General features: G+C 45.6%; 1 protein-coding gene across 2 annotated transcripts in view; it reads right to left on the reverse strand.

The window, feature by feature from the left end:
• The window catches only part of Urb1 (URB1 ribosome biogenesis homolog), a 58664-nt gene extending 53927 nt beyond the window's left edge, over nucleotides 1-4737 (reverse strand). The window contains exons 1-3 of one of the 2 annotated variants that reach the window (XM_021628467.2): nucleotides 4520-4737; nucleotides 1463-1602; nucleotides 458-609 (exon numbers count right to left, since the gene is read on the reverse strand). In XM_021628467.2, the coding sequence (XP_021484142.1) occupies nucleotides 458-609; nucleotides 1463-1602; nucleotides 4520-4661 (434 nt within the window). In that variant the 5' untranslated portion in view covers nucleotides 4662-4737. Of the gene's footprint in view, nucleotides 1-457; nucleotides 610-1462; nucleotides 1603-3393; nucleotides 4499-4519 lie in introns of those variants that run through there. The other variant, XM_021628473.2, reaches the window with a different exon arrangement.
• Between the last annotated feature and the right edge of the window lie 7743 nt (nucleotides 4738-12480).

Below are 12480 nucleotides of genomic sequence, written 5' to 3' on the forward strand. Positions count from 1 at the left end.
GAATTGGTGGCTCCATGCAAGGTGTTGTTCTAGACGCTGGAAAAGTAAGATGCTATGGTCCTCTGCACACATACTCAGGGCAAGACAACAGTTAGTAAATATAGACCATTGTGTCTACTGCACAGGTATTTATCTATATGTAGAAAACTAGAGTGGGACATGGAGATCTACAGTGGTCAGTGAAGACCACACAGGCCTTTCCTCTGCAAAGCACGGAGGGAGACATAGCCCATGACTACCTGGGAGAACTATGGAGGCAGGACAGGCTATGTAAGGACATCTGAGTCCAGGACAGTGAAGAGAACAGGCTACAGCAGAGGGGATACTTGTGTGAGGAGTCAGCAGTGGTCCCTGCTGGTCACTGGTGAAGAAAGGCCTGGGACACGGTCCTGAAAGCATCAGTAACGTTAACATACCAGCCCAAGGCTGGTCCCTGGCCACACGACAGGCCACTCACCTGTAACCAGAGGCATACAGGGATTCACAGAGGAGCTTCATGTGGTTGTTTAGTAGCTTCTTCACAATGTTGGTACCAACCACGTGAAAATGCGCAAGATCACTGGCTGTCCTCAATAATATGGCTTCGAAAACTTGAAATATTAACAGCATCTGCAAAGGCAGAATTGAACATTATCAATTACCTCATTCTTGTCTTAGCTAGAATTACAAAGTTAGGCCTTCCCCAGATCCTGAGCCAAAATAACAGAGGGAAGCAGGCAAGAGTTTACCAACCTCACCCACCAAGACCCAGACTCTGAACTAGAAATAGACAAGAGGCTGCTTACAGTTTCACAAGATGAAAACAAAGGAGGAAACTCCATGAAAAATCAAAGTCCCTGTACTGAGGACAATCAGTTCTACAGCCCCACAAGACTCCTGAGAACAAGCTGAGAAGCAGTTCCAATGCTCAACCTCTTTGAAAGCAAACAATTCTACATGTGCTCTGAGTCTGTCAGGGCATGTCCCTGTCAAAGCAGACCTAGTGCACTCTAAGAACCTGTAACCCAGGGCTGGAGAGAGGGCTCAGCAGTCCAAAGCACTGGCTGCTCGTGCAGAAGACCTGGGTTCAGTCCCCAGAACCCATCCAGCAGCTCACAACTGTCTGTAGTACTCTATCTAATTCCAGGGGATCCAATGCCTTTTCTACTCTCTGTGGCAATAAGTATGCATGTGGTACACACATGCACATACAGGCAAAACACTTGTATACATAAAGTATTTTTAAAAATCTAATTTTGCCAGCATGGTGGCGCATGCCTATAATCCCAGCACTCAGGGAGGCAGAGGCAGGCAGATCTCTGTGAGTTCAAGGCCAGCCTGGTCTACAAAATGAGATTAAGATAAAACGAGGTCACTGTCCGAGGGAAGCTGGTACTGCCCAAGACATGGCTCTCACACATTGCCAAGTGCAGTGCCACACAATAGTGATTTCTCTTCATCACGCAGGTAAGGAACAACCTACTTCACTCTCGGGCCGCTTCTCTCCACTCAGGAGCTGGAAAATCTCTGCACACTCCATGGAAATCTTGATGTAGCCCTCGACAACATCATACGCGTCTTCCTGTGGCAGCTGCTTGGCAGCAGAGACAAAGGCTTCCAAAGCTGAAATAGAGAGTTAAGAGATCAGCAGGACAGAAAACATCACAGCCACAGCTACACCACGCTTTCCCTCTTCTGTGATGCCACACACCTCTAATGTACCCAGAGAGGCACAGAGCCCACTGAACTGAAGGTTCATGTTAAGGTTGTGACTCCTACAAGACTCGCTGAAGACAGGCCTTCCAAGAGACAATTAAGGATGACTGAGGTCATCAGGTGGATACCCCAGTCCCATTAGATTGGCATCCTAATAATAAGAGGGGACACCAGAAAGATCCTCTTTGAAGAGGTGAGGTCATACGAGGACATGGCAAGAGGCAACTGTGTGCAGCCTAGGAAGAGCCTCCACACACACGATATTGGATTCTTTCTGTCTAGAATTATAATTAACCTGAAGAAATACTTATTAGTAGTTCTAGGCATCTTTCTTCTTGGTTTTTTTTATCATGTTTTTTATTTATTAATTTTTTTATAATTTATTCATTTTATATCCCAATTGGAGCCCCCTCCCTCAACTCCCAGTCCCACCATCCCTCCCTCTTCCCTCCACCCCCTTCCCTTTGTCCACTGAAAGGGGGAGTTCTCCTTTGGCATCTGCCCATAGCTTATCAAGCCTCATCATGACTGCCTGGATCCTCTTCCTCTGTGGCCTGGCAAGGATGGACTTACTTTGTAAACCAGACTGGCCTTGAACTCACAGAGCTCCATCTCTGCTTCCTAGAGTGCTAGGATTACAAGCGTGTGCCACTGCACCTGCCTGTACTAATACTTTCTGAAAGAAACACTTGCTAAACTCTAAAGTCCAGACAGTGCAGGGTATTCTAGGGTGGGAACTGCTCATCTATTATACTTGCCAGCTCTTCAGCCATCTTTCCATTCACTACTGACTGAGAACTTAGCACATACACCAGACCTGGGATGTACTGGTAAATGGTCTTCACCCACGTGGTACAATGTGGAATGAATGAGGCAGGCACTCACTCCATGGATGCATATTATAGACCTACCACTTAGCTAGGTATGTACCACAGACTACCGAGAGTGCTATCAGGACAAGAGGGGGAGTAAAGGTTGGTAAGAGGTTATGACTGTAGAATGAGATTCTGACCAAGGGCTGGGAAGGTGCCTCTAAAGTAAGGTCTCATCTGATAATGAAGAATGAGTTGGGGGCAGGGGTGGGCCGGTGCTCAATGATGTGAAAAGTCCCAGGCTGGAGGGAACAGAGTGTGGGGAGGTACGGTGGGGTTGGTATCTGGACGAGTGGGGAGGGTGGCCTGAGATGGAGATGAAGGCAAACAAGTAGGCAGGCTAGGTAATGACTTTAGCTATTAATATTGAATAGGATCGCATCAAAAGATACCACAAGAGGACTGACATAATCAGATTGGCAGATCTGAAAGATCAGTGTGGCCATGAGGGGAGCAGAGGGGACGGAAGACTCCAGAGACACAGGAAACCACAGAGCCAAGCCATGGACAGAAGCACCAGGAGGGCTCTGGGAGGAACATCTAGTCACTGGAACAGCAATGAAGAATGGGGATAAAAGTTAACCTTTAATACACTCATAGTCACAGTATGGCCTTTTGCATCACCAATGAAGAGGCAAACATTTTTAAGAGAATCAGACGAAAGCAGACCCCATCTTGATCATGGATCCTGGCTCACTGATCACCACTTTAATCCTGACACTGGTCCACTGAGCACCCTCTGCCAATGGAACCCCACTGCATCAACAGCAATCTTCCCTCATGACTACATGAAAAAAAAAAAAATCCCTAACACCCACCCACTAACCTTATCCTCACAGAAAGTCCACGTATAGCAACAGGGAGAGAGAAGGGAAAAAGTCAGAAATTATAGTCAAACAAAAATCTACAAATTCCCATTCACCCACTGACTTCAGCCACATCTTTCAATCATTTCACTAAGCCTGTCACCTGTCAACTTAGCTGTCCCTTTGACACCTGCTGAGTGGGCACAGTGCTCTCTAGCTGGACCCTGAAACGTAGACAGAAGCTTTTCAGTAACCAGCTAGCTCTTTCCTTTTGCCAGAAAGGCTCTTATCCTTATATCACTCTACATCTCTTGAAAACCCTCTTCCTTGGATATTCTGTGGACTGTAGCAGCAGCTCCCTTAGGAGGGCTCTGCCTACTCCAACACTGGTAGGACGAGCTGCAATTCTACCTTGATCTTCCAGCATTTCAAGGTGTACTTAGTCTGGAACTCGTTAGGTAGATAATGCTGGTCCCCAACTCATAGAGATTACCTCTGCCTCCCCGTTAAGGGCTGAATTAAAAGCATGTACATCAAGCCTTGTGATAGTTTATTTAGTAATTTAGTTAACCTGAGAGAAATATTTCACGGTCCTATTTTTACCACAGCGCTGATGTCTGAAAACGGCAAAATTCCACTGTGGTTTTTCAATGTACGCTGTACGCGGCTATAAGTAGCTGTGAAGTGGGGTCACACTCTTCATCGAGTGAAATTTAAGTTTACAGAATCTGGTCCATCTCAGTCAACCGAGCCAATCCTAGTCACGTGATAAGCAGCTTGTCGACAAGCCGCCTTTCTCCGGGTTGATAGATGGTTAGGAGTGCTTATGGGAACGAATGACAGCCCAAGCAAGCTGTCTCACTGGACTACTCTAGGCTGACTCCCAGCTTGGCTCGGTAAACGCTCGGTGTGTGAACGAGGACCCTCCTTTACTTCCCTAGCAACCACAACGGAGAGGTTTTGGAGGTGTGTAGGGTCGCTGCCCCGAAGAGAAACCTTGAGGCCGGTAAGCACGGACACGCAGTGCTGGGGACCCTGCACGCTCTGTCTCCCAGTCTCCCCGAAGGCCGGAGGCGCGGCTCTGCCTGCCTGCCCGGAAGCCGCGGAGGGCAGGCTGGTGGGCTGTTCCCCGCCGGCCTCACTCACCAGGCCCTGGGCCCTGCGCATCCCTCAGCTGGGTCTTGAATCGCACGCCCGTGAGCTCCTCCATGCGCGCTCGCTTGGCTGTGGTCGCGGGGCACCCCGCGCCGCCCGGCCCCTTGGAGGCCTTCCTCTTGAGGAGCCCCATGGCCCAAAACCCCGGCCGCAGAACACCGGCCCGCTCCGGAAAAACCCACGCGAGCGGAAACGCTGGCGGCAAGGAAGGGGCGGGACTGGAGGAAAAGGCGGAGCCTGAGAGGGACGCCAGTAAAAGAGGCCGTCTTCGGAGGAAAGGGCGGGGCCTGCTCGAGGGGGCGTGGGGTAGGTGGGAAAACATCTGGAGGGCGGGGCCTGTTGGGGGCGGGGTCTCTGGGCGGGCTTGGGCGGGGCCTAGTGCGGGGGGGGCGGGCTGGGGCGGGGCTAAGGGATTGATTCATCACTGTCTCCAACTTTTAGTCCCAGTTGAGCTCTGCCTGCGGTGACAAACCGCACGCGCCGAAACACACACACCCTTAGCTGTGGCAGGTCTAGGGCAGATCAAACCGCTTCTCCTGTTAAGGTCCTTGAGCGGGAAGAACTGCCAGACCCTTCCTTTGTAGTTTAAACCTTTGCGTGTAGGCCGTGCGATTCTCGAGGGCCTGACGTTAGGTGGACTGGTTTGGGAATGTGGATTGGGACTTTGCAGCTGCCTCTAACCCTGAGTCCTAGTTTTTGTCACAACCCTAGCCAGATGGGCTGGGCTGGTAGGATGTCACTTCAAATTACCCCCATCCAAACTTCCCCCAAACTTCCATGCACTCCTTTTTGTGGTGCTGAATGCGACAGAAGATCAAAGAAAGTAAACATTACGAAAACCTCCTTGGACAGCGTCCACATCTCAGCTCCAGGCTCTCCCCAGTCCTGGGCTGGAGAACAGCAAGTAATGTAATGTTGAAAGAACTGCCTTGCGGGGGACAGGGTGTATAAGGTCTTTTGTTTGTTGTAAGCTGTTGATTTACAGGCTGCATAAAGTGATCTGGCATAATGTGGGAACGTAAAAACAGGCAGCTGCATTTAAAAAAAAAAAAAAGCAGATCTTATCAATACCTGGGTACGTATTTAAAATTCCAAACTAGCCTGTTAGTTGATGGTTTCTGAAATTCTTTGTTGTATTCTTCTAGTCTGATGAGACACTGTTTTGGAAGCAAATATCTTTTAAGCATCCTAGAATATGGCCCCTTGTTGCTACTATGATCTCAGAGCCCCTAACAGATAAAAACACTTGCCTACAAAGACCTCTACAACCTGTGGGAATCGCTAGGTCATAGGCCTGTCAGAAATAAAGATGACTGAAGCCATGTAATAATATTATGAGAAGAGGATAAAGACAGACTTGTGTCCAATGGGTCCTCCTCACTGACTAACGTTCGTTGACACCCACCAGGACCCACAACAAACGGCAGCAGGAAGTAAGAAGCAGTCAAAATCCATGAGTTTGGCTTGGGGGAACTTATCATCTCTCTGTACTGGTGTATGTTATAAAGAATTAGCAACTGGTCACGGCGGTGCACACCTGTAATCGGAATACTCAGGGAAGCAGAGGCAGGTGGATCTCTGTGAGTTCGAGGACAGCCTGGTCTATAAAGCGAGTCCAGGACAGCCTAGGCTACACAGAGATTCTCTGTCCTGAAACACCCCCGCCCCCCCCAAAAAAAGGGAATTAGAGAGAGGGGCTGGTAAAATGACAACTTCAGTTCAATCTTCAGAAGCCACATGATGGAAGGAGAGACCCTCTACTCACAAATTGTATTCTGGCCTCTACAAGCATGCTGTGGCAAGTGCCACACACACACACACACACACACACACACTCGCGCGCGCGCGCACGCGCGCGCGTACAAGAATCAGCAAGACTGGGGAGCTTACCAGAGCACCCTAGCCCCAGTTACAAAGGGGTGACTTGTGTCCATCCTAGCCTTAGCTAACAATGTACCCGGTGGTGAGCAGGGACTTAGAATTACTGCTGTGTGTTTGAGATTGGCTCAGAGCAATTCTCTAAATCGCTAATGTCAGGTGTTTGACACCTTGTCCAATACCAAGCTTACCAGCCTAGGGTGAGTTAGCTTTCCATGAAAAGCCCTGTGTTATTTGTCCCTGTGTTAATTACTTTTCTGGTGACAGTGACTGAATAAATATCTGGCAGAAGCAAGGGAAGAAGAATTTATTTTGGCTAAGAGCTTCGAAGAATGTCAATCCATTCTGGCAGGGAGGGCAGCTCAGCCATGGAGGTGGAAACTTGCTGCACAGCTTTTTTGTACATTGGAAGATTGGGAAACGAAAAGCTTGGACCACACCCAGAAGTGGATGCCACCTTCAGGGCCCACTCCCAGCCTCACTCCTGCTACCTGTGCTACAACCCCAAAGGCTGTACCTCCCACATAGGGCCAGCAGCTGGGGACCAAATGCTCAGGTACAGAAAGAGGGTGTATTTCATCAAACCATAACAGTTACCAGCTTTATTCTGTTCTGTTAGAGCTGAGTATCACCATTCTAGGACATTCAGAGCCTTTGGGACTTCAGCTGGACCTTTCTTTAGTGGCTCAAACTTTCTCTTCACTTGGGCTCTTCTTGTCCATTCTTTACTCTGTCTTTGTACCATCCTGTTTTGTTTCATTCTTTTGCCTTTATTATCTGTTGGTGATATTCTTTGTTAATGTGCACTAAACATAATGGCACAAAGTTCATGGTTTCATTTCCATTGTCTAGAGCGCATATTGGGCCAATAAATATTTGTTTTTATAAATATCCATATGAATATGAATGAATGAATGAATGGATGCATAAACCTGACTTTTTCCCCTTGGTTTAAATTTAAGTTCTGGTAAAAGGAGCTGCTCAGTCAGAATCCATATCAAGTTCATATTAAGCTATGTTTATCACAGATGTGGAACGTGAGCAGTACAGCACCACCATCCATGGAGCATGTTTTCATGATTGTATCACTGTTGTTATTGTTTTGAAGAACAGGGACTCAAGCGCAGAGGCTCAAGCAGGTTGGGCTGTGTTTCCACCAGCTGATCTGCACCCGCAGCCTGAGATGGTCGTTTGAACCATGCTCTTTCCCCTGGGTAAAAGCTCACTGGTGGGGTGAGTCTAGGGACCAGAGGTGTGGGATCGCTTTCTTTGTTTTGATTCAGGTTCTCATCTCCTCGGTTGCTATGTGTGTTAGCGCAGTGTCTACTGAGATCAAGACAGTGTAATAGTGGCATGATGAGCAAAGAGAGCACTGCTATGTCAATGACACCAGCCATGAACTCCAGGGGAGAACACAGTATGCCTGAGCCAGAAAAGGGAAGCAAGCCTCTGGAGACTCAACTCAAGTCCACCACCAGCAGCCATGGGCGTTGCTTTTTCATAATCAACCATAACGAACTCAGGAAAGTATAACACAGCCCATTTACCCCACTCAAGGGCCACTACGGATGTAACACATCTGGTAAGTTCAGTGAAAAGAAGCAGTTCACACCAAGACTCCAAATAACCAAGAATCCAAGATGAGAAGTTAAAAGGCCACACGACAGTTAAATGAGTTATTTGAGCAGTGAGTGCATCGTGGTCATGAGCTCCAGGCTATCTCACCACAGAAAAAAAGAGACGAAGCAGAAACATTGAGCTTGTCAACTTTTTTTCTTCTCTGAGGAAGAAAATTGAGGAAGGATAGAAAATATTCCTGTTATTCAGTGTAGAATAAAATGGCTATGTGAAGCGAGGCTTGACTTTAACTACTTGTGGTGTAGGTGAAGTTTGTCCTCTAAGTCGACAAGTTGTCGACTTGTTTTTGCCTGTTTTCTGGTGCAGTGATAAAACATTCCGAACAAAAGCAGCTTAAAAGGAAAAGGGGTTCATTTGGCTTGCACTTGCAGGTCTCAGTTCACTACTGAGGGAGGCAAAGGCAAAGAACTTGAAGCCTAAGCCATGGAGGACGGCCTCCCGCTGGCTCCATCCCAGCCTCATGATAACATAGCACTGCTATAGAGCCCAGGGCCACCTTCCTAGAGATGGTGCCACCCACAGTAGGCTGGGCCATCCTACATCAATTAATGATGAGGACAATTCCCCACACACCTGCCACAGGCCAATCTGATCTGGGCAATTTCTCAACTGAGAGTCTCTTCTCAGCTGACTCTAGGCTGTGTCAAGTTGACAATTAAAGCCAACTAGGGCTCTACTGACCCACTCCTCTCTGCCCAGACGCAACATCTTCCTGATGCCCTGATCATCTGCAGCTGAACTGACACAGCTTTGTCAGAACGGATCTCCCTGGGGTAGGTCTGCGCCTGGACTTAGTCCTATCTCCACCTCTCGGAGTCTTCATTGTTCTTCTCTCTTGCCGTATAAGAGTTCTGTGGCGAACTATCAGAAAATAAGGTATTGGAGAACAGCAACACTTTGAAGCCCATCCCATGATTATTCTTATACTTTAAAAGAAAGCATTTGGAGTGCACTACCCCAGTGAATTTTAGCTGAATGTATTTTAGTACTGTATCATTAGGGGAGGCATACATGAGAAAGAGGACCCAAGTCTTGGGCAAAGAAGAAAAATAACTTCAGAACATTGACATCAATCTACCTTAATTCTGGCCACATGTTACATTTTTACAGACTTGAGATATTTCAAAGATGGACTTTTAACTCCATTCAGAAAGCACACAAGTTATCTGTGCTATTATCTTAACTGTTAGAAGTCTTAAAAATATGAAGAAGAGATAAATAGCAGTGTTTTAAAGTTAATAGATTGGAAGAGAATTCTTTTACCCACAAAGAATACATGTTGTTTTTAAGTGTACAAGGAATGGTCATAAAAGTTGACCATTTTAGGCCACAGAGGAGGCTTCGTAAATTCCAGAACACCCACATCATAACAGGCCATGTTCTCTGACCATCACCCAATAAAATCAAACCTTGATAGTAAGAGGTGTTTTTTTAAAACCCATTAGTCTTGGATGAAGGATACAATTTCTACTGAGTCATCTTTGAAAATCATAAGCAAAATTGTGAGAGTTAGAATGCAACAAAATGAACTTTAGGAAGGGACATCTGCTGAGCAGTGTGGGCAGGAATGCTCTCTGCCTTAAAGTACAGTTATTAAAAGTCAGGGAGGATCGGAAATAAGTGAGCCGACGATAAAGGGTTAAACCACAAGAGTGGGACAAGTATAATGGAAACGAGAAGTAAAAAGGAATATATGAGTGGGGGAACAAACATCTTAAAATTATTCACAGGCTTTCAGGAGGCTGACTGCTTCTCATTTTTATAATAATACAAACCTGTAACAGGATTAATTAGGAGAATAAACTGGAAGAACACAAAAACTATAGGGGTAAAAGAGGAAATTAGCACACAAACAAAAAAGAAATTTAAAGTATTATTTTATGGGTATAGATATTTTGCCTGCATTTATGTCTGTGTTGCCTTAGCAAGCATGGTGCCTACAGAAGCTAGAAGAAGGTATCAGATCTGCTGGAACAGGGGGTATAGATGATTGTGAGATGTCATGTGCATTCTGAGAATTGAATCCAGGTCCTCTGAAAGAGCAGCCAATGCTTAAGAGTGGTTAAAACTACTAAGCCACCTCTCTAAACCCAATAATACAAGCCTGAAAATTAATATAACCACTCAAAAAATTTAAAGCTAAAAGAAATGCACAAGCTAACAGAAGAGATAAAAATCCTAAAGCTGACACAAAACCAAACTAGAACAATTGTAAACATGAGCAGACATTAAAATTATAGAATAAACTTTCCCGATACAGATGGTTTTTCAAAGTTGCAACCATCCTTAATGAAACCCACAATCCCTGGTTTCCTCAGCGTATTCCACAAAAGCAGACAAAAAAAGAAAGTATCTCAACATTTCATAAGGCTAACATAACCCTAAATACTAAACCAAAGGATTATGGATGTAGGTCAGTTGTAGAGCATTTATCCAGCAAGTATTAGAGCCTGGGTTCAGTCCTCAGCACTGAAACAAACAAACAAACAAACAAACAAACAAAACCCTGCAAAGCTGGCTGAGGCAGATTGCATGGAGAGAAAAGTCTCTGATAGTTTACCCAGGTGTATAAACTGCAATGATGAGCAACATGTGCCCTGGTGCAGTGACAGCACGTGCATCATGAAGGTAACCAAGCACTCTGTGATCAGATTTAAGGCCTGCAGAGGGAAACTCACGCCTTTTATTAGAAGTTGACTGGGATCTAGTTAAGAACCCAAGGCTTGGAGAACTTTGAGGCTCCAGCGGTGAAAGTATCATTTTGCTAAAGGGATCTGGTAGAAAGACACCCTGTAAGTTTATAGCTATGTACCCACAGGTTAGTACAGCTCTCGGACCTTATCAGGGATGTGTCTCTGTGCAGTGGGCAACAGTTACTGCAGACACTCACAGTCATTAGAGTGCAGAGGGTAAGTGTCTGTGCAGTGCTCCGCTGTAAATGGATTGTGGTTATCTTCCCTGTTGCCAAGGGACTGCCCAGGGAGAGGAGATGGAAAGGTTGTAAGAGCCAGAGGTTAGGGAGGACCAAAATGAAGCAGCACCTTCTGGACGTGGCAGGACCTCTGTACTGATGAACTGCCGACAGCTGTGGTTACCTTCCCAAGATCAAGCCGGTTAGCCAGCATTCCAGCTGGAATAGGGGTCCATGACACCCCCACCACACACACGCACCTAAGAAACTATTGACATGTGATGGCTGCTTGGGAGAAAGTCAGTCAGTTTTTGTTAAGGGTGTGGCCCTTGGTAGATCAGCCCCACTCTAGTGAACAGCCCCCATCCACTGTACCCATGCTCATGTGAGCAGCACAGACTGGACTCAGTGAGTTAGAGACAGAGACAGCAAGAACAGAAAAGGCACTGCCATATGCTCTAGTCCCAGCACTTGGGATGCAGATGTCTGTGAGTTCAAGGCTATCCTGGTCTGCATAGTGAGCTATAGGCTAGTTGGGGTTATATAGTGAGGTCTTATCTCAAAAACCAAAACAAAACAAAAACCAAAAACCACACAGCCCCAAAGTCAGGAGGGGTTACACAGGTAGATCTAGGAGAAGTTAGGGGAGCAATGAGTGTAAATGATCAAAATATATTGTACGCATATATGAAATTCTTAAAGAATTAATCGAAACATTATATACATTTTTAAAAACCACCTAAAAAATTCAAAGTCAAAAAATGGTGTTCTTACTTCAATTATGGACATAGATTTGCATAAATAAAACATTAGCTAACTGAGTCCAAGACTGCACTTTGGAAACAGAAGAATGATTTAATATCTTGTTTATATCACTTGCCACATTAATGGACTAAAGAAAAACAACTATCTTGAAAGACAATAAAAATGAGCACTTGAGAAACTATCTACTTACGATTGTTTTAAAAATTAACACAGAACTATGGGTTAAGAAACTTTCTTAGTTTGAAGGTGATTACATATCCCCAAACATACAGCAATCATCATGAGTAAGGGAAACACTTGTGAGGCACTTAAATTATGATTGAGAATATAGAAACGATAGAGCTGTTCACTGTTTATGCCATTATATATTACTAGAGTCCTAGCTGATGAGGTAAGTCAAGAAAAAGAACTAAGAGAAGTAAGAGGCAAAACCATTATCTGCTCCCAATGTTCAAGAGAAATACAAAATAGGAGTCCATCAAAGTTGTCACATATTAGTTCATGTTTTCAAAACTGGTAACAATGCATCTACACCAGCAGTTCTCAACTGTGGGATGCCGCCCCTTTGGAGCCAAATGACCTTTTCTCAGGGCTCGCATATCAGATAGCCTGCATATCAGATATCCACATTATGATTTCAAAACAGTAGCAAAATTACAGCTATGAAGTGCCAAACAAAAATAATTTTATGTTTGGGATCACCACAATGTGAGGAACTGTATTAAAGGGCTACAACATTGGGAAGCTTCAGAACTACTGC

Source organism: Meriones unguiculatus, chromosome 17, assembly GCF_030254825.1.
Source record: "Meriones unguiculatus strain TT.TT164.6M chromosome 17, Bangor_MerUng_6.1, whole genome shotgun sequence".
Lineage (NCBI taxonomy): Eukaryota > Metazoa > Chordata > Mammalia > Rodentia > Muridae > Meriones > Meriones unguiculatus.